Source organism: Sus scrofa, chromosome 2, assembly GCF_054392235.1.
Source record: "Sus scrofa isolate SSC_HxYL_T2T_F1_AM1 chromosome 2, Sscrofa_HxYL_maternal_Yorkshire_Landrace_v2.0, whole genome shotgun sequence".
Classification (NCBI taxonomy): Eukaryota; Metazoa; Chordata; class Mammalia; order Artiodactyla; family Suidae; genus Sus; species Sus scrofa.
Window position 1 is genome coordinate 94,227,397 of NC_139384.1, and position 18,977 is coordinate 94,246,373.

An 18,977-nucleotide genomic window follows, 5' to 3' on the forward strand; every position below is an offset into this window, starting at 1 on the left:
CTCACTTCCAATTTGTATGTGTCCCTAGAACTGAAGTGGGTCTCTTGAAGACAGCATATATATGGGTCTTGTTTTTGTAAACCTTCAGCCAGTCTGTGTCTTTTGGCTGGGGCATTTAGTCCATTTACATTTAAGGTAATTTTTGATATGTATGTTCTTATTGGCATTTTATTAATTGTTTTGGGGTTTTTTTTTGTTTGTTTTTTTTTTTTTGGTCTTTTTTCTTCCCTTCTCTTGTGGTTTGATGACTATCTTTAGTGTTGTGTTTGGATTGCTTTTTCTTATTTGTGTATGTATTTATGGTGGATTTTTTTTTGTTTGCAATTTCCATGGAGTTTTGATATAGAAGTTTATATATATACAGATTGTTTTAAGTTGTTGGTCTCTAAATTGCATGTGCATATCCAGTCTCCTGCATTTGTACCCTCCTCACAATTTCTGGTTTTGTTAACATATTTGTGTGTGGATGATTCCCTACCTTTCCTACCTATATATTTGCCTTGGCTGGTGAGCCTTGTCATTTGTAATATTTTTGTTTCTAGTTGTGGCCTTTTTTCCACCTGCAGACGTTCCTTTAGTATTTGTTGTAAAGCTGGTTTAGTGGTGCTGAATTTTCTTAGCTTTTGCTTGTCTGCAAAGCTTCTGATTTCTCCTTCAAATCCGAATGAGAACCTTGCTGGGTAGAGTAATTGTGGTTGGAGGTTTTTTTCCTTTCATCACTTTAAGTATATCATGCCACTCCCCTCTGGCCTGCAGAGGTTCTGCTGAAAAATCAGCCAATAACTTTATCAGGGTTCCCTTGTGTGATTCGTTTCTTTTCCCTAGCTGCTTTCAATATTTTCTCTGTTTTTAATTTTGGTAAGTTGGATTAATAATTGTTTCAGGGTGTTCCTCCTTGAGTTTATTTTGTGTGGTACTTGTTGTGCTTCCTGGATTTCAGCGAGTGATTCCTTTCCTATGTTAGGGAAGTTTTCAGCCATTACCTCTTTAGACATTTTCTCTGGGCCTTTCTTTTTTCTCCTTTGGGCACCCTTATAACACAGGTGTTTGTGCATTTAACACTGTCCCAGAGTTCTCTTAGACTGCCTTCATTTCTTTTCAGTTTTTTTTTTTTTTTTTCCTCTTTTCTGTTCCATGGCACTGATTTCCTCTAGTCTGTCTTCCACTTTCAATCTTTGTTCTTCTATCTCCTATATTCTGCTCTTGGTTCCTTTGAGTGAATTTTTTATTTCAGTTACTGTATTTACATCTCTTCTTGCTTAATCCTTAAATTAAATCTTCTATTTCTTTGCTCATTGTTTCTTGTAATTTATCAGTCTTTGCCTCCAGTTTATTTCCAAGATCTTGAATTGTCTTTATTATCATTAGTCTAGTCTTTTTCATGGAGGTTGGTATCTCCAGGTCACTTAGCTGTTTTTCTGGGTTTTTTCTTGTTCCCTTATCTGAGTCATAATTCTCTGCCTTTTCATTTTGTGTAGATTTTGGTTCTGGTCTCCTTTTTGTAGACTGCAGGGTTGTAGCCTCTCATGCTTCTGCTGTCTGTCCCCCTTGTAGCTGAAGTTGGTAGAGGGGCTTGCTGGTTTCCTGATGGGAGGGACTGGTGCCTGCCCTCTGGTAGATGGAACTGATTCTTATTTCTCTGGTGGTTTGGGCTTTGTCTCTAGGAGTGATTAGATGCAACTGTTTGCTTGGGAGGTCTTTAGGCAGCCTTTTTGCTGATGGGTGGGGCTGTGTTCCCACCTGGTTTGTTGTTCAGCCCTGATGGTTGGGGCCGGATTTTTCCAAAATGGCCATCTCTAGAGGAGTTCATACTGATGATCATTCCTGAGATCTTTGCCTCCAACCTCCTTCCCCCATGATGAGCCACAGTCACCCCCTATTTTCCCAGGAGATCCTCCAAGAACTGAAGCAGGTCTGACCCACATTTCTATGGAGTCTCTACTTTGCCCTGGGACCCACTGCACATAAAATGTTATGTGCATCTTTCAAGAGTGGAGTCTCCATTTCCCCCAGTCCTGTAGAGCTCCTGTGCACAAGCCCCACTGGCCCTCCTTGCCAAATGCTCTGGTTGCTCCTCCTCTCAATGCCAGATCCCTAGGCATGGGAACATGACATGGGGCTCAGAACTCTCTCTCCCATGGGTGAGCCTCTGCAATATAGTTACTTTCCAGTCAGTGGGCTACCCACCCAGCAGGGATGGGGTTGCTCCTCCTACATCTCAGTGTGGCCTCCTCTTTGTCTTCTGGAGTAGGCTATGTTTTTTGATAGTATCTAGTCTATTTTGTTGAAGATTATTCAGTAGTTGGTTGTAATCTTGTTGCTTTTATCAGAGAAGGTGAACTCCAGTCCTTCCTTCTGCCATCTTAATCCCGTTTACAGGGTCCTCTTGTTTAGAGGTTTTTCTCTTTCATCTCTTTAAATGTACTAAGCCACTCCCTTCTGGCCTGCAGTGTTTCTGCTGACAACCTTATGGAGATTCCTTTGTACGTTATTTATTACTTTTCTTTTGTTGCTTTTAATATTTTTCTTTGTCTTTTTTTTATCAATTTGATTAATATGTGTCTTGGTATGTTTCTTCTTGTGTTTATCCTTGTATGGGACTCTCTGTACTTAGTAAACTTGACTGTTTCCTTTCCCATATTAGGGAAGTTTTCAGCTGTAATCTCTTCAAATATTTTCTAAGGCTCACTCTCTCTCTTTTCTTCTGAGACTTCTATAATGTTAATGATAATGTGTTTATTAATATTGTCCAAGAGGTCTCTGAAACTGTCCTCACTTTTTTTCTTTTTTTTATTCCATGGCAGTGATTTCCACCAATCTGTCTTCCATCTCACTTATTCGTCCTTCTGCCTCGTTTATTCTCCTTTTGATTCCTTCTAGTGTGTTTTTCATTTCCGGTATTATATTGTTCATCTCTCTTTTAAAATCTAGCTTTTTGTTAAACATCCCTTGAATCATTTTGGTCTGTGCTTCCATTCTTTTTCCAAGATCTTGGATCATTTTTACTATCAATACTTTAAATTATTTTTCAGATAGATTACTTATCTTCATTTCTCTTAGTTGTTCTTCTGGGGTTTTATCTTGTTCCTTCATCTGGAATATATTTCTCTGCCATGTCATTTTGTCTGACTTTGTAGTCTCCTTCCTTAGGCTGCATGATCATAGTTTCTCTTGCTTCTGGTTTCTGCACCCTGATGGGTGAGGTTGGTTCTTGGGCTTGTGTAGGTTTCCTGGTGGGAGAGACTGGTGCCTGCCCTTGGGTGGGTGGAGTTTTGTATTGTCCCTCTGGCAGGCATGGCCATGTCAGGGGTGTATTTAGAGGCACCTTTGGGCTCAGGCTGACTTTAGGCATCCTGTTTGCTGATGGGTGGGTCTGTATTCCCACCCTATTGGTTGTTCAGCCTGAGGCCTCCCAGCATTGGTGCCTGCAGGCTGTTGGGGTGGAGGGGTGGGGGAGCAGGGTTTCAGTGCCAAAATGACAACCTCCAGGAAAGCTCACACCAGTGAGTATTCCCTGAGTTCTCTGTCTTCAGTCTCTTTGTACCCAGTGAGTCACAGCTGACCTCTGCCTCCCACAGGGACCCTCCAAGACCTGCAGGTAGATTTGGCCATAGTTTCTATGGAGTCACTGCTTTTCCCTGGGTCCCAGTCAGTGTATGGGAAACCTTGTGTGCACCCTCCAGGAGTGAAGTCTCTGTTCCCCTAGTCCTGCAGAGCTCCTGCACTTAAGCCCCACTGGCCTTCAAAACCAGTTGCTCTAGGGACTCTTGCTTTTGGTGCCAGCCACTTAGGCTGGGGAGCCTGATATGGAGCTCTGAACTCTCATTCTGTGAGAGAAAGCTCTTCAATTCAGTTTTTTTCCAGCTTGTAGGTCTCCCACCCAGCAGTTATGGCATTTGATTAGATCGTGAAAGTGCCCCTCCTACCATCTCATTGTGGTTTCTTCTTTGTCTTGAGATGTAAAATATCTTTTTGGTATAATTCACCACTGAAGCCCAGTGATTGGACATTTGTTTGTTGGGAGATTTTAGATAACTGATACAATCTCTTACTAATAATCAGTCTGCTCACATTTTCTGTGTCTTCATAGTTCAGTCTCTTTTTTTTTTTGGTCTTTTTAGGGCCACACTTGTGGCATATGGAGGTTCCCAGGCTAAGGGTCAAATTGGAACTACAGTTGCCAGCCTACACCGCAGCAACAGCAATGCAGGATCAGAGCTGCCTTTGTGACCTACACCACAGCTCATGGCAACGCCGGATCCTTAACCCACTGAGCAAGGCCAGGGATGGAAACTACATCCTCATGGATGCTAGTTGGATTCATTTCCACTGAGCCATGGCAGGAACTCCCCATAATTCAGTCTTTGTAGGTTTTCTCTCTCTAGGAATTTATTCATTTCTTCTAAGTTGTCAAATTTGTTGCAGTATAACTGGTTATTGTAGTATCTTGTGATCGCTTATATTTCTGTGATAATGTTGTCACATCTTCTCTTCTATTTGACTTTGAACTACAGGTAAAACCTGGCAATATTGTGAGTTTGGTTTCATACCACTGCAAAAAAAATGACTATCTCAATAAAGCGAGTCACAAATTTTTTGTTTTCCCAGTGCATGTAAAAGATATATTTAGACTCAACTGTGGCCTTTTAAGTGATCTAATAAAACAGCCAGTGTGCATATATTAATTTTAAAATACTTTATTGCTAGAAAAACAATCATCTGACAATGTAGGGTTGCCAAAAATCTGATTTGTAAAATGCAGTATCTGTGAAATGCAGTATAGTGAAGTGCAATAAAATGAGTTATGCCTATATTCTTAAGTTAATATTTTCCTTGGCAATATAGTTGTCAGCTAGAATGATAAACTTTGGTAAAGTCAAGACCAGATAGAGCAATTGGCCTGTAATATAGGGAACAGTCCTCTTGAATAAAACAGGGTCAGAAGATAGTCTTTGTGGGTGTGAATAAAACATTAGGTTGGGCCTTATTTATAATTTCATGGTGTTTCTGAGCTTCTTTGCTCTATATTAAGTTTAGGTACTTTCTAACATGCCTGTGATATTTTATCATAAAAATTCTTTTAATGCTATTAAGGGACTAGTATTTTGTTTTTTTTTAAATCACTATTTTTGTGGGTGTGTTTATCATTCAGACAAAAGCTGGGATATGGGTGGGTACAGTGAGGTAAGACATTTTTATAAGATGGCAAAAGGGATTTTTTTTTTTTTTTTTTGGCTTTTTAGGGCCACACCCGCAGCATATGGAGGTTTCCAGGCTAGGGGTTGAAATGGAGCTGCAGCTGCTGGCATACACCACAGCAACGCTGGATCCTTAACTCACTGAGCAAGGCCCAGGGATCAAACCTGCAACCTCATAGTTCCTAGTCAGATTTGCTTCTGCGCCATGACAGGAACTTCGAAAAAGGGATTTTTTTTTTTTCAATTTTTATTTTTGGCTGCACCCATGGCTTGCAGACATTCCCAGGCCAGAGATCAAACCCATGCCATAGCAGTGACAATGCCAGATCCTAAACCACCAGAGAACTCCAACAGGGTTTTTTTTAAATTGAACTTTGATGTTAGAAACTATGGTACAAGGTATATACATATGTAACATGATAGTTTTGTTTTTTCTGATTATGGTTCTGTGTTTAGATAGTACATCTTTTATTGTTGGTTTTATAAATTAATTAAATAAATTATAAATTTTATTTTTGCTAGGTTTAGAGACCTTTAGCCAGTTAATTTATCAAGATTCTTATGGGACTGTAAGTATGATTATATGTTACTACTATTGTTGGTGGGTAGACATAATACTGTAGGAAAAAATGTAAATTTTTTAGCTGTTTATTGCATTATTTACATTGTTGAATGTTTCCTCTCCCCAAGTATTCATCTTAGGTGATAATTGTGTATTTTATATTTTTTGTCCTAAATTACTTTTGTATGCAGTACTTGCATAGATAGAGTTCATTGAGCTCAAATTAAGAGAAAATTCTAAAAATAAATCAAAATTTTATTTTGTCTTTTAGTTCACCGTCAATGAATCCGAAATTATAGATTTTCCGAGGTTTCCTCATAGAGGAATTTTAATTGACACAGGGCGACACTTCCTGTCAGTAAAGACCATTTTTAAAACTCTGGTAGGTAATTATTTTAATCCATCGTCTATTCTGAGGTTGTATCTTTTTCTGTTATTACTTTATGTTGGTTCCATCTGCTCTTGTGCAGGTTGGAACAGGGGATTCATTGTCCGTATACTAAACAGAAACACTGGGCTTTCTTCTCTCCTTCCCCTGGGCAGTATAGTTCCTCTGCTGAGAAGTGGAGGCTCCCCTAGGGAATCACCCTTCTGTTTGTATTGGGGGGGGGAGCGGGCGGGGCTCAACAAAGTATCAGCCTTGTTAAGAGACTCAGTTTTAATACTGCCCGTTGGCTGTGTATACACATCATGGGTCTAGACTTTTGGTAGGAATACAGGGTCCTTGTACCTCTAGTTAATGTCTTTTAACTTTGTGACCGCTACTTACTGTTTTTTTAAGTGGTCTGGAAAGGAATCTGAGAGCAGCTCTATACAGAGGGAAGTGTTCCATAGGAATATGGAACCTCAGGTGGTGGGAGTTGGGGGCAAAAGTACAATAATGCTTTTCTCTTGTGGACTTTTTATTGGTTCACCTTCATCATCGCTGCCAATGTTTAGGGGCGGGGAGCTTTTCCACGTTTTCGTGTACCTTCATCTGATCATTTATGAACACACCGTTACTAGAAAATTATTTTTACATGTATAGTAAAACTGAATTTTTTCCTCCAAAAGACATTATAATTTTTTATGAAATAGGTGCTCAGTGTAAAAAGTGGGAAAGTAGATATGCATAAAATGAGTAGTGATCCTATAATTTCATTTATCAAAGGTTGATATTAATTTTTATGTCCCACTTATCTTATTGTAGACTTAAACATGAATATCTTAACAGTAGTGATTTTACATTAGCAGACATTGTGAAATGATCACAATTAGTCTAGTAATCATGTCCCCATTCAGAGCTATTATCTCGCATTGACCAGGTTCTTTATGCTGTGTGTTACCTTCCCATAGCTTATTTATGATATAGCTGGCTTATTTATTATTTTATTTTGAGGACTCCAGAACAGCTCTTGCCACCACCAGTGTACTCATGGCAGAACAAGCTCCTCAGAATGGCTCCTGCCAGTGTCACTGTCCTTAGGAGCAGTCTCAGTGGTCTCCTGCCTCTCTGGGAGGCTAAGATGAGTAAATGGGTCTGACCCAGACTTCGTAAAAAAACTACTGCCTCTGTCTTGCAACTTGGAGCCTATGAAGTTTTACATGTACTTTTTGAGAGCAGACTCTCTGTTTCCTGCAGCCCTCCAGTTCTCCCATATGCAGGCCCTGCTGGCTTTCAGAGCCAGATGTTTTAGGGGGCTCCCAGCATTGGGCCCCCAGGCTGGGGAGCCTGATGTGGGTTCACATCCCTCACCCCCTGCGGAGAACCTCCACAGCTGTGATATCCTCTTTTATTTGTGGATTGCCTACCCATGGAGGTAGGTCTTGACCCATCTACCTATTTCCTTGGAGTTTCTTCTGTATGTTTAGTTTGGGAAAATCTTTTCTGCTAGTTTTCAGGTCATTCTTATCAAAAATTGCTCTGTTAATAGTTGTAATTTCAGTGGATCCATGGGAGGAGATGAGCTCCAGGTCTTCCTACTCTGCCATCTTGACCAAATCATAATGTGACTTCTTAAAACACTTAATGGGATTAATGTACTTTTGCGCCCTTAAAAAAAAAAAGAAAAAGAAAAACAAGTTTGGGGCATTGTTTTAATGAAAGCATATGTTTTTCCTGGATCATCATGTTAAGCATTGACCATTCCACTCTGTATACAATGACATGTATGTAACCAGTGTTAATTTGATGGACATTTAGGTTAATTGAGCATGACAAACAACACTGCAGAGTAAGCTTAATATTTGCATACTCATAAGGGTTACTTTCTGACTATACATTCTTACAAGTGAGTTTCTGAGCTTAAAAGATATATATATTTCATCTTTGGGTACATTGTGTCTTTGGTCCACACTGTCTGACTGCCTTCTAGGGAGGGCATACCAGTGACCAACAGTGGGGCTATACCTTTGCCCTATTTGCTAATCCGGGGATAAAGTCTCTTTGTTGTCGATTGTACTTTGATTTCTAATGAATGTAAGCCTCTTTTACTTACTAGCTCTTTGTATTTTTTACATTGCAAACTGCAAGTTTTTTATCTTTCGTAAAAAATTATAGTTGACTTACAATGTGCCGGTCTCCACTGTACAACAGTGACCCAGTCATACATGTACATACATTCCCTTTCATATATTATCATCCATCATGGTCTATCCTAAGAGACTGGATACAGTTCCCTGTGCTGTACAGTAGGACCTCACTGCTTATCCAGTCTAAATGTAATAGGTTTGCACACTTAATAAACTACACTATGGTATACACGTAACTTTTATACATGCTGAGAAACAAAGTTCATGTGACTCGTTTATTGCAGTATTTGCTTTTATTGCAGTGGTCTGGAACTGAACTCGCAGTATTTCCAAGATATGCCTATAATTTCCCCACTGCTCTTCATATCATGACTAGCAGATACTAAACTCCCATAAACACACAAGTCAGTTTCTGGACTCTCAGTCTATCCTAGTTACCAATTTATCTGCTTGGACTAGTACAGATGGTTTTAATTTCTGTAAATTTAGGTATTTTGTGTGTTTGTCTTTTTGTCTTTTTCAGGGCTGCACCTGCGGCATGTGGAGGTTCCCAGGCTAGGGGTCTAATCAGAGCTGTAGCCGCCGGCCTTTGCCACAGCAGTGTGGGATCCAAGATCTGCGACCTATACCACAGCTCACGGCAATGCCAGATGCTTAACCCACTGAGCAAGGCCAGGGATCAGACCCGCAACCTTATGGTTCCTAGTCGGATTTGGTAACCACTGAGCCACAAGGGGAACTCCGGATATTATTTTCTTTTGAAGTAATTTCAAACTTACAGAGAAGTTATAAAAAGAGTACAAAGAATGCCTATGTATTGTTTACCCAGACCCTCTAATTATAAAATTGTATCATATTTGCCTTAGTCTCTTTTCTATTTAAACATTTTTTTCTAATTCATGCAAGTTGCACATATGATGCCCTAATACCCCCTTAATATTTCCATTTGGCTTTCCCACAAAATAACACTTATCTCAATAAGTACAATACACCCATCAAAAATCAGGAAATTGACATAATACTACGACCTACTCCACAGGCCTCATTCAGATTTTGTCATTTGTTCCCATAGTCTTTATAAGCTTAGCATCAACATGGGATATGGGATCAAGTTTTGTGTTATGTCTCTTTAGCCATCTTCAATTGGAACCATTAACCTTTTGTCTTTCAAGACCATGACAATTTTGAAGAGCACAGGCCCGTTACTTTGTAGAATAAAATACCCTTCAGCTTGCCTGTTTTCCACAGGATTCAATTCAGGCTCTGCATTTTTGGCCAGGAATGCTCTGTTCTCTGTGCAGATGCAGTGGCACAGTGCTTTATTCCACTATGGGTAATGTGAATTCATAACTTGGCTAAGATGTCATCTGCTGGGCTTCTCTATTGTAAAGTTAATTTAAAAAGTATTTTGGGGAGTTCCCGTCGTGGCGCAGTGGTTAACGAATCCGACTAGGAACCATGAGGTTGTGGGTTCGATCCCTGCCCTTGCTCAGTGGGTTAATGATCCGGCGTTGCCGTGAGCTGTGGTGTAGGTTGCAGACGCGTCTCGGATCCCGCGTTGCTGTGGCTCTGGCTTGGGCCAGTGGCTACAGCTCCGATTCGACCCCTAGCCTGGGAACCTCCATATGCCGCAGGAGCGGCCAAAGAAATAGCCAAAAAAAAAAGACAAAAATAAAAGTATTTTGTACTTATTAATAAAGAATTAAGTACTGTTTTGAGACTGCAAAAATTCCAGTCACTTCTCCATTCCGGTCACTTCTCCAGTGTTTACCCCCTTAGTTTTTGCACACGCAAATGATTCTTGCCTAAATCAGTTATTAGTAAGATGGATGCCAGGTGGTGACTTTTCTAATTCCATTTATTAGTTGGCATTCATTATTTTTTATTAGTATGCACTCGGGGATTGCTGTTTTACTAGTGGGTTATAATTGGCTGCTCTTCCTATTTAACGGTCAAACTGTCTCAGCAATGGCCAGCCCTACTCCTTCCAGATGGCTCTTGCATCCTTTTGACAGGTGCCCTTCTGTCTTTGAGATTCTAGGCTCTTTCCCAACTAGACTTTTCTCCAGGGAACCCTTTGGATAGTGTGTGATACTATTAAAGCAAAATATGGGCTGCCAAGTACCCACTGCTCCTAAGCCTGGTCTCAGGTGACAGAGCTAGAAATATATGTATGTCCTTACACATTTATATGGTCACATACCCACCGATCCTTACCTATTTTCATATCTGTCCATGTGAGGAGTTGGCAGACTATATATCCTAATGACCAAATCTAATTCGTCATCTGTTTTCACTAATGAAGTTTTTACTAGAATCTAGCCACATCCATTAGTTTGTATAGCATCTCAGTAACGAACAGCCAGATCATGTTTGACAGGAATCATCTGACTCACAAAACCAAAATATTTACTATCCAGCCCATATATAAAAGTGTACTAATCCGTTTTCTATTAAGATCCATGAGGGACTCTCTTGTCTGACAGTGAAAATCCTGCCATTATTCTCAATATATTTACATTTACTTCTTTGGACTATTCCCTTGTGTATAAGCTATTTCCAAAATGCATCAGCAAATCTCTTCAGCCTTGATAAAGGAGAATGGAGGCAGTAAGTTTTGACTGTCAGGTAGGGTAAATCCTTCCCCTTATGATTTTTTATCTTTGTCATGTAGTCTTTTATACTCTTAGATACATATTGTTTCTTCCTACAGAGTATCTATAAAATCAATGTCAGTTTCCCTCAGAACTTATGACACTTTTAATGAGCACTGTAAGGAAGGGCTGGCACGCCAACCTCAGAATTGTGGGAATTATGTCTCACTTTCCCTCTGCTGTTCCCAAACACAGTAGTAGCAACCAAGAAGTATTATCCATTCTTCCCTAACCTCTAAATTCTTGGAATTTTAAGCTTCCCTCCACTTAGGGCAAAGCTAGAACTGTTTAAAATAAATATGAATTCTGCATAGACCTTTGTCTTTTTGCCATTTCTTGGGCCGCTCCTGCGGCATACGAAGGTTCCCAGGCTAGGGGTCCAATCAGAGCTGTAGCCGCCAGCCTACACCAGAGCCACAGCAACTCAGGATTTGAGCCGCGTCTGCGACCTACACCATAGCTCACGGCAATGCCGGATCCTTAACCCACTGAGCAAGGTCAGGGATTGAACCAGCAACCTCATGGTTCCTAGTCGGATTTGTTAACCACTGAGCCACAACGGGAACTCCTGCATAGGCTTTTTGAAGACCAACATGCCATATAAATATTTAAGATAAATAATTTATACTTTACATCCTTTCCTTGCTAAAAAGAAAAATTTAAAAGGAAGCAGAAACATTGGAAACAATCCTAGATGTAGATCAGTAAATTAGATTGTATAATATATATGGTATGTAATTTTTTTCCTTTCCTCTCCCCATTGGTAACTGCTAGTTCTCTGTATCTGTGAGTCTGCTTTTTGTTGTTGTTGTATCCACAAATTTTATTTTTTAGATTCTGTATAAAAGTATTACCATACAGCATTTCTCTGCCTTATTTCGTGTGGCATAATGCTCTCCAAGTCCAGTCACCTTGTTGTAAATGGCAAATTTTCATTCTTTATGGCTGAGTAGCATTCCATTGTATATAGACATACCACATACTGCTTATCCTTCCTTCTGCTGATGGACCCTTAGATTGCTTCCATATCTTAACATTTGTAAATAATGCTGCTATGGGCATTGAGGTATCTGGATGTTTTTGAATTAGTGTTTCTGTTTTTTTCTAGATATCTACTCAGGAGTGGAATTGCTGTGTCATGTGGTAGTTATGACTTTAGTTTTTTGAAAAACCTTTATACCCTTTTCCACAGTGGCTGCACTAATTTACATTCCCACCAACAGTACAAGGGTTTCCTTTTCTCCACATCTTAGCCAGAATTTACATTCTTTTTGATGATAGCCATTCTGACAAATGTGAAATGATAATCTCACTGTGGTTTTAAGGTATATAATTTTTTAACATGTTTGCTTCCAGGATGCCATGGCTTTTAATAAGTTTAATGTTCTCCACTGGCACATAGTTGATGACCAGTCTTTCCCTTATCAGAGCATCAATTTTCCTCTACTAAGCAGTAAGGTGAGTGATTCCTATTAAAAATGTCTGTATACAAAATTCTGGAGTATAGTTTCTTTAGAAGTTTGCAGCTTAAGTGTTTCTTATGGATAAAATTAAATGTAAAAGTTAGATATTTGTGGTTTTAGATTTTTTTTAAATAGGCTGAGTCTGAGCATTTTAGATCCACAAAACTGTTACGGTTTTAAAATCATAATGTTATTGTAAATGTGTATGTATACAATGTACATATAAATGTATACAAACACACATATATATATTTATATATTTCTACCTTGAGAAATGTGCCACAGTAACACCTTTAATGGACCTTTATCTTTAGTTACCACCAATATTGAGTTCTGATTTTTTTAAGGGCCATTAAAAGGATCAAGGGTAATCTTTAAAAAAAAAAAAAAAATCATCATCATCAAGTCACTTATCAGAGCATTGTCGGGGGGATTTTTTAAAGTTAACAGTAATTAAAGTAATTTTGAAAGACAGCACGTTACGCTTTATAGTAATGTGTGAATTTTGATTCTAAAACTGATAAGAGCACTGTAAGTAGAATTTTCACTTTGGAGTCAAACATTTTATTGCTCTCTGCTGTATGATTACCTGAGACTGAAATAGCGTGATGGTAGACATTCCTGAAACAAGAGGTGCCGGTAGAGAGAGTTCCATCAGTACATCCAGAATCAACCCAAAGTGTGCTGAGAGCTTATTAAGATACAGTAAACAATTTAAATGAGTCATCCACCATCACATGGAACTATTTAATACTTTGTGGTCCTTGAAAAAATCTGCCAGCAGATATCAAACAGAACTGTAAATAATGTCTAAGTACACTTCGTACATTTTAATGTTAATAAATGTGACTTTTACAGGGAAGCTATTCTTTGTCTCATGTTTATACACCAAATGATGTTCGGATGGTGATTGAATATGCCCGAATACGAGGGATTCGGGTCATGCCAGAATTTGATACCCCTGGCCATTCACGGTCTTGGGGAAAAGGTAAGGAGTGGATTTTTGAGTTGCAAAAAGTGAACATTTGCGGTCCTGCATCTCTTGACTTGGTGTTTATGTTTGCTCCTTTTGTTCCTGCGATTTGTAGGAAGGTAGTACTCTTGATAATTGTAATTCAGTAACCATTACGTGTCTGTGGGGAGCAAGTCACTCTTACCTAGGCATTGCCTGAAGCATAATCACAAGGGATAAGGGATGATCAAAAATGGTTACAACTAGAAGGTAGTAAGTGAACTACACAGTATCATGAATGACGTCAATCTGGTAGAGGGAATAACAGGAAAGGCATTTATTTGGAGTACAGCACAGCAAAGAGTAGGAGGTATGGAGTTCCCATCCTGGTGCAGTGGTTAACGAATCCAACTAGTATCCATGAGGGTGCGGGTTCGAACCATGGGCTCACTCAGTGGGTTAAGGATCTGGCGTTGCCATGAGCTGTGGTATAGGTTGCAGACACTGCTCAGATCCTGCGTGGCTGTGGTGTAGGCCAGTGGTTATAGCTCCGATTCGACCCCTAGCCTGGGAACCTCCATATGCCACGGGAGCGGCCCTAGAAAAGGCAAAAAGAAAAAAAAAAAAAGTAGGAGGTAGGGTAGGGTGGCAGAGAACTGGCTCTGGAGTTCAGCTGCCTGGGTTTGAATCCCACTTCTGCTATTTAGAAGCTGAGTGACCTTGGGCAAGTTACAGAACATCTCGTTCTCAGTGTTCCCATCTTTAAAGTGGAGATATTTGCAGTAGCTATCACGTAATCTTTTCTGAAGATTAAAGAATGAATGAATTTTTTTTTTTTTTTTTTTTTTTTGTCTTTTTGCCATTTCTTGGGCCACTCCCACGGCATATGGAGGTTCCCAGGCTAGGGGTCTAATCGGAGCTGTAGCTGCCAGCCTATGCCAGAGCCACAGCCACGCAGGATCCAAGCCAAGTCTGCAACCTACACCACAGCTCACAGCAACGCCGGATCGTTAACCCACTGAGCAAGGGCAGGGATCGAACCCGCAACCTCATGGTTCCTAGTCGGATTCGTTAACCACTGTGCCACGACGGGAACTCCTAAAGAATGAATGAATGTAAAGCACATAGCAGCACACCTAGCATTTATAATTGTTAAATAAGTATCATTAGACATGAAGAGTGGGAAGTGAGTCTGAAGAAATACAGTGTAGAGGGCCCTGGTGAGGAGTGTGGGCTTCATCAGGACACAAGAAAACCAGTGGAAGTTTGAGGGGTGTGATAGGCACCACACTTCAGGGAAATGTATATACAAGTGGTGGATTGGAAGGGGAAAGAGATGGAAGGTCCTAGCTGGAATGCTGATTGCAGGGATGGAAAATAATATTCAGAACTGAGAGATGTTCTGGAAATAGACTCCACAGAACTTGACAAATGACTAACTCCAGGAGGAGAGGGAGGACTGGCCTACTGGAATAAGAAAATCAGGAAAAGCAACAGGAGGAGATCGGGGAAGAGAATTTGGTTTTTATTAGGTCGTATTTGAAGTGAAGCTAGGATGTCTAATTGTGTTCGATAGGGAACTTAAAGACTGAAGCTCAAGAAAAAGGATTGGAGCAAGTTGAAAGATCTCGGAGTCATTAATATTTGAAATAATTATCTGAAATGGGTAAAATTCAGAGAGAGGCTGATGGAAGGGAAGAGAGGGGTACAGAGATAGTATTCAGGAAGCAATTCTCTCTTTTATTTGGAAGAAATGACATAGTAATTCTTAGTAAACATGCTTATCTTTGTATAAAGTCTCTTAGAGCTTCCACAAAATAAAGTAGTATAATCATGCAAAGCCATTTCTTTGTGACGGAAAATACTTCTTTACAACAATTCTTCATGTTTTCCTCCAGGCCAGAAAGACCTCCTGACGCCATGTTATAGAAAACAAGTTCTCTCTGGGACTTTTGGACCTATTAACCCTATTTTGAATACAACTTATAACTTCCTGTCTAAATTTTTCAAAGAAATTAGTACCGTGTTTCCAGATGAATTCATTCATATTGGAGGAGATGAAGTAGACTTTGATTGTTGGTACGACCACTTGTTAAAACTTTTTTGAACTGTGGCACACGAAGTAAGGTAGAGAGGTCTCCACGTGAAAGGGGAAGATGAGGGGGTAACATCTGTAAGGTTTTAACTTGGCAGCACAACTCCTGAGATGGTGAATTTTTGCAGAATGTACATACGGGTTACGTGACAAGGTAAAAGATTTTAGGAAGGAGAATTAAGATGAAGAAAAAAACGGGAGAGTTAAAAAAAGGCTACATATAAAATTGTTTTGCAGTGGAAAACTAAGATATCTCAAGTTTTTAAGCTTACTTTACTCTCTACAAACCTAATAGTTTAAAATCTGTACAGATAATGTGAGGGGTATATGTTGCTTTAAGAATACTGGGCATATTAAACTTTTACTGAAATTTTCATCACTATTTTTGTTTAAGGGCATCCAATTCAGAAATCCTGCAGTTCATGCAGGAAAAAGGCTTTAGCAAAAATTTCACTAAACTCCAATCTTTCTACGTGTTCAAGTAAGTTACTTAAAAGCTTCCTTCTGTTTTTATTTCATCAGTGCCTTTTGTAGGAGTTTGAGCTGTTACTTAGTACTATTTTAATTTCTCATTTTCTCTTTACCCACTGCCAAAGTAAAGGTGTTACACTCTTTGTCATACATAGATGAAAAATCATAAAGGAGGGAGCAGTAGCCACTCTTTTCTTTAAATCAGTAACACGGTGACTCGGATCCTTTTGCAGTAACTGTTGAAACATAGGACAGCAGTCATCTTTTACAAGAACGCAAAACCCTGACTTTAAGCCTGCAATTCTTCGTCACCATCCAGCCCCTAGAACACATTCCCTTTGTCAACTCCAGCAGCTTCTCTTTTACTTTATACATATCCTGTCTGGTACAGGAGCCACAGCCACTGTTCCTATTTCAATTAAAGAAAATTAAAAATTCAGTTCCTTAGTCCATATGCCACATTTCAAGTGTTCAGTTAACATCCCCATGAGGCTAGTGGCTCCCATGTCAGAATGTACAGAAGGACATTTCCATCACTGCAGAAAGTTACACTGGGCAGTGCTACTCTATACTAGGAAGCAGTAAACTCATCCTGTAAAGGGCCAGACAGTGGGAGTTCCCAGTGTGGTTAAGAACCCAACTTAGTGAACGTGAGGGTGTAAGTCTGATCACAGGCCTCGTTCAGTGGATTAAGGTTGCAAATGCAGCTCAGATCCTGTGTTGTTGTTGGTGTAGGCCAGCAGCTCTGATTCCACCCCTAGCCCAGGAACTCCGTATGCCCCAGACCCAAAAAGAAAAGGTGGGGGGCAGTCCCAGATAATAAATATTGGGGACTTTCTGGGGCATATATGTTCGTGTATTTTTATATTCTTTTTAAACAATATTTTACAAATATAAACAGCATTCCTAGCTCCTGAGCCATTCAAAAATGGGCTGCAGACTCTAGTTTGTGAACCCATGCATCGAACAAGCCTAGATTCTAGCTTTTTCCCGTTAAGCTCTTTGTGTGATAGTCTAATTGTTATTATCCTGCAGAGCACCTGCCATTGTCTGAATATCAGGGAAAAACTGTGGATTGGTTGTCACCACTGTTGGAAGTTATTTAGGTGACATCTCAAGCTGGTTTCTAGTTTCCTTTATTCTAAGATACCCATGAGATCACCAAACACTGCTTTTGTACACTCTTCGGAGTTGCCATATCTACCTGTCTTTGGGGCATGTGTAGCTCATTCATTCAGCAAATAACAAACTCATCTGCTGGGTCAGGTTCTGAGCCATGTGCTAGAAAGAAGGACCCAAGTGGGCCACCACCCAACTTTAGCTAGATCTGTTGTAAAGCTAGATCTGAAAGGCACTACTCCGTGTTGCAGTCCTTGGTATAAAATGCGCATCCCTTGGACATATCAGTAAGCTTTTGTGATCTGGAATAACTTTGTGATTTTTTTTCAATGGTAGGATTTCAAATATGATTTCAGCCATGAAGAAGAGACCCATAGTCTGGCAAGAGGCTTTTGATGGCAGAGACAAGGTGAGACAAATGAAGACTGAATTTGATTCTGAAGATATGTGAGAGATGTAATACTCTAACATCTTACATGGCCAGAACCCTAATGAGGCTATCCTCATAATGTTGGGGCAATGAGCTTACTTATTAATTTAAGCTTTTGTTAGGCAAGAGCTGTATGCTGAGACCAGTGATAGGGTATCTGTTGCATTTCTTCCATGTACTTCATTCTTTAGTGCCTATCCTGACTATCTCATGAATCACAAATTGAAGGGCTGTGAAGAGCATTCCCTTTCTCAGAAGGGCAGAACAACTATGTCTTTATTGCTGTTATTTTAAATGGCATTTCTGACATAGAATTCTTTTTCCTCTAGGGCAATTTTCTAAAGTAGATAAAACAATACAGAAGAAATGGGACTAAAGCCTTAATTCATTATACCTGTATGGTATCACATATGGACAAAAGTTAAATATCCAACTTTCAGGATATTTATTTTTGGATAATTTTAAGTCCCTATAACAAATAGTGTTTGACATTAAGAGGAAAGGAGGAAATGTTGCTTTTTTCAAGGATCTTAAGTTACTTTCTTAGCTACAGTGCCTTTGAACTTTTAATTTTTTTCCACTGTAGTTGCTAGACCTAATAATACATATTGCAATTTTAACAGTTTATGCCCGGCACAGTAGTTCAGGTATGGAAAATAGAAGACTATAAATGGGAACAAAGTCTTATTACGAAAGCTGGCTTCCCTGTGATCCTTTCTGCTCCATGGTACTTAGACTTGATCAGTTATGGACAAGATTGGAAGAATTACTATGAAGTGGAACCTCAAGATTTTCCTGGTAAGTGAAGCAACAACCATCATTACTTCATTTTTAGGTTTTTTCCCCTATCTTCCTACCAGGAAATCCTTCCTAGATACTGCCTACTAACTATCCTTCCTTTCAAATTTGATCCTTGATTTTGCTTGTGTATACTTAAACAGACTGACCTCAGTCTTGTTTTAAACTTTATGGAAGAACTTCCCTTAGATTTTAGCTCCATTTTTACTAAGACTTGTTATCACTCAACATTTAAAGACACGTGACTGCATTAACCTCTTATCTCCTGAGCTCCATCTCTCAGGTATGATACCTAAGCAGGGATCTCGTCCTACTCAGCGATTTCCAGGCTCTCAAACCCCTTTCATAATAGAGCAGTTCTCTTTGTCTAGTTTTGTACACTAGACTTTTATATAAAATTTCTTTTGAGGAACAGGATTCTGTTAAAAGTTTCAAAACTGGAGTTGTCACTGTGGGTCAGCAGTATCCATGAGGACAGGGGTTTGATCCCTGGCCCCACTCTGTGGGTTAACGATCAGGCATTGTGGTGTAGGCTGCAGGTTTTTTTTCTTTTTTTTTGTTTTTGTCTTTTTGCCATTTCTTGGGCCGCTCCTGCGGCATATGAAGGTTCCCAGGCTAGGGGTCTAATCAGAGCTGTAGCCGCCAGCCTATGCCAGAGCCACAGCAATGCAGGATCCGAGACGCGTCTGCGACCTACACCACAGCTCACGGCAATGCCAGATCA

At 39.7% G+C, this 18,977-nt stretch overlaps 2 protein-coding genes across 9 annotated transcripts in view; one reads left to right on the forward strand and one right to left on the reverse strand.

Moving 5' to 3' along the window:
- The window catches only part of HEXB (hexosaminidase subunit beta), a 39,670-nt gene that overhangs the window by 19,271 nt on the left and 1,422 nt on the right, over nucleotides 1-18,977 (forward strand). The window contains 8 exon segments of the mRNA NM_213921.2: nucleotides 5,721-5,767; nucleotides 6,032-6,142; nucleotides 12,282-12,383; nucleotides 13,247-13,376; nucleotides 15,239-15,419; nucleotides 15,830-15,916; nucleotides 17,362-17,434; nucleotides 18,079-18,253. Of these exon segments, the coding sequence (NP_999086.2) occupies nucleotides 5,721-5,767; nucleotides 6,032-6,142; nucleotides 12,282-12,383; nucleotides 13,247-13,376; nucleotides 15,239-15,419; nucleotides 15,830-15,916; nucleotides 17,362-17,434; nucleotides 18,079-18,253 (906 nt within the window).
- Nucleotides 1-18,977, reverse strand: part of GFM2 (GTP dependent ribosome recycling factor mitochondrial 2) — an 87,323-nt gene that overhangs the window by 6,956 nt on the left and 61,390 nt on the right. For 3 of the 8 annotated variants that reach the window (XM_085013825.1, XM_085013818.1, XM_085013823.1), the window contains one exon: nucleotides 15,060-16,315. The exons of 1 other annotated variant lie outside the window; for it this stretch is intronic. The gene's annotated coding sequence lies outside the window, so the exon portion shown is untranslated. Of the gene's footprint in view, nucleotides 1-4,681; nucleotides 7,793-15,059; nucleotides 18,869-18,977 lie in introns of those variants that run through there. 4 more of the 8 variants (XM_085013816.1, XM_085013815.1, XM_085013819.1 and 1 more) reach the window with 3 other exon arrangements.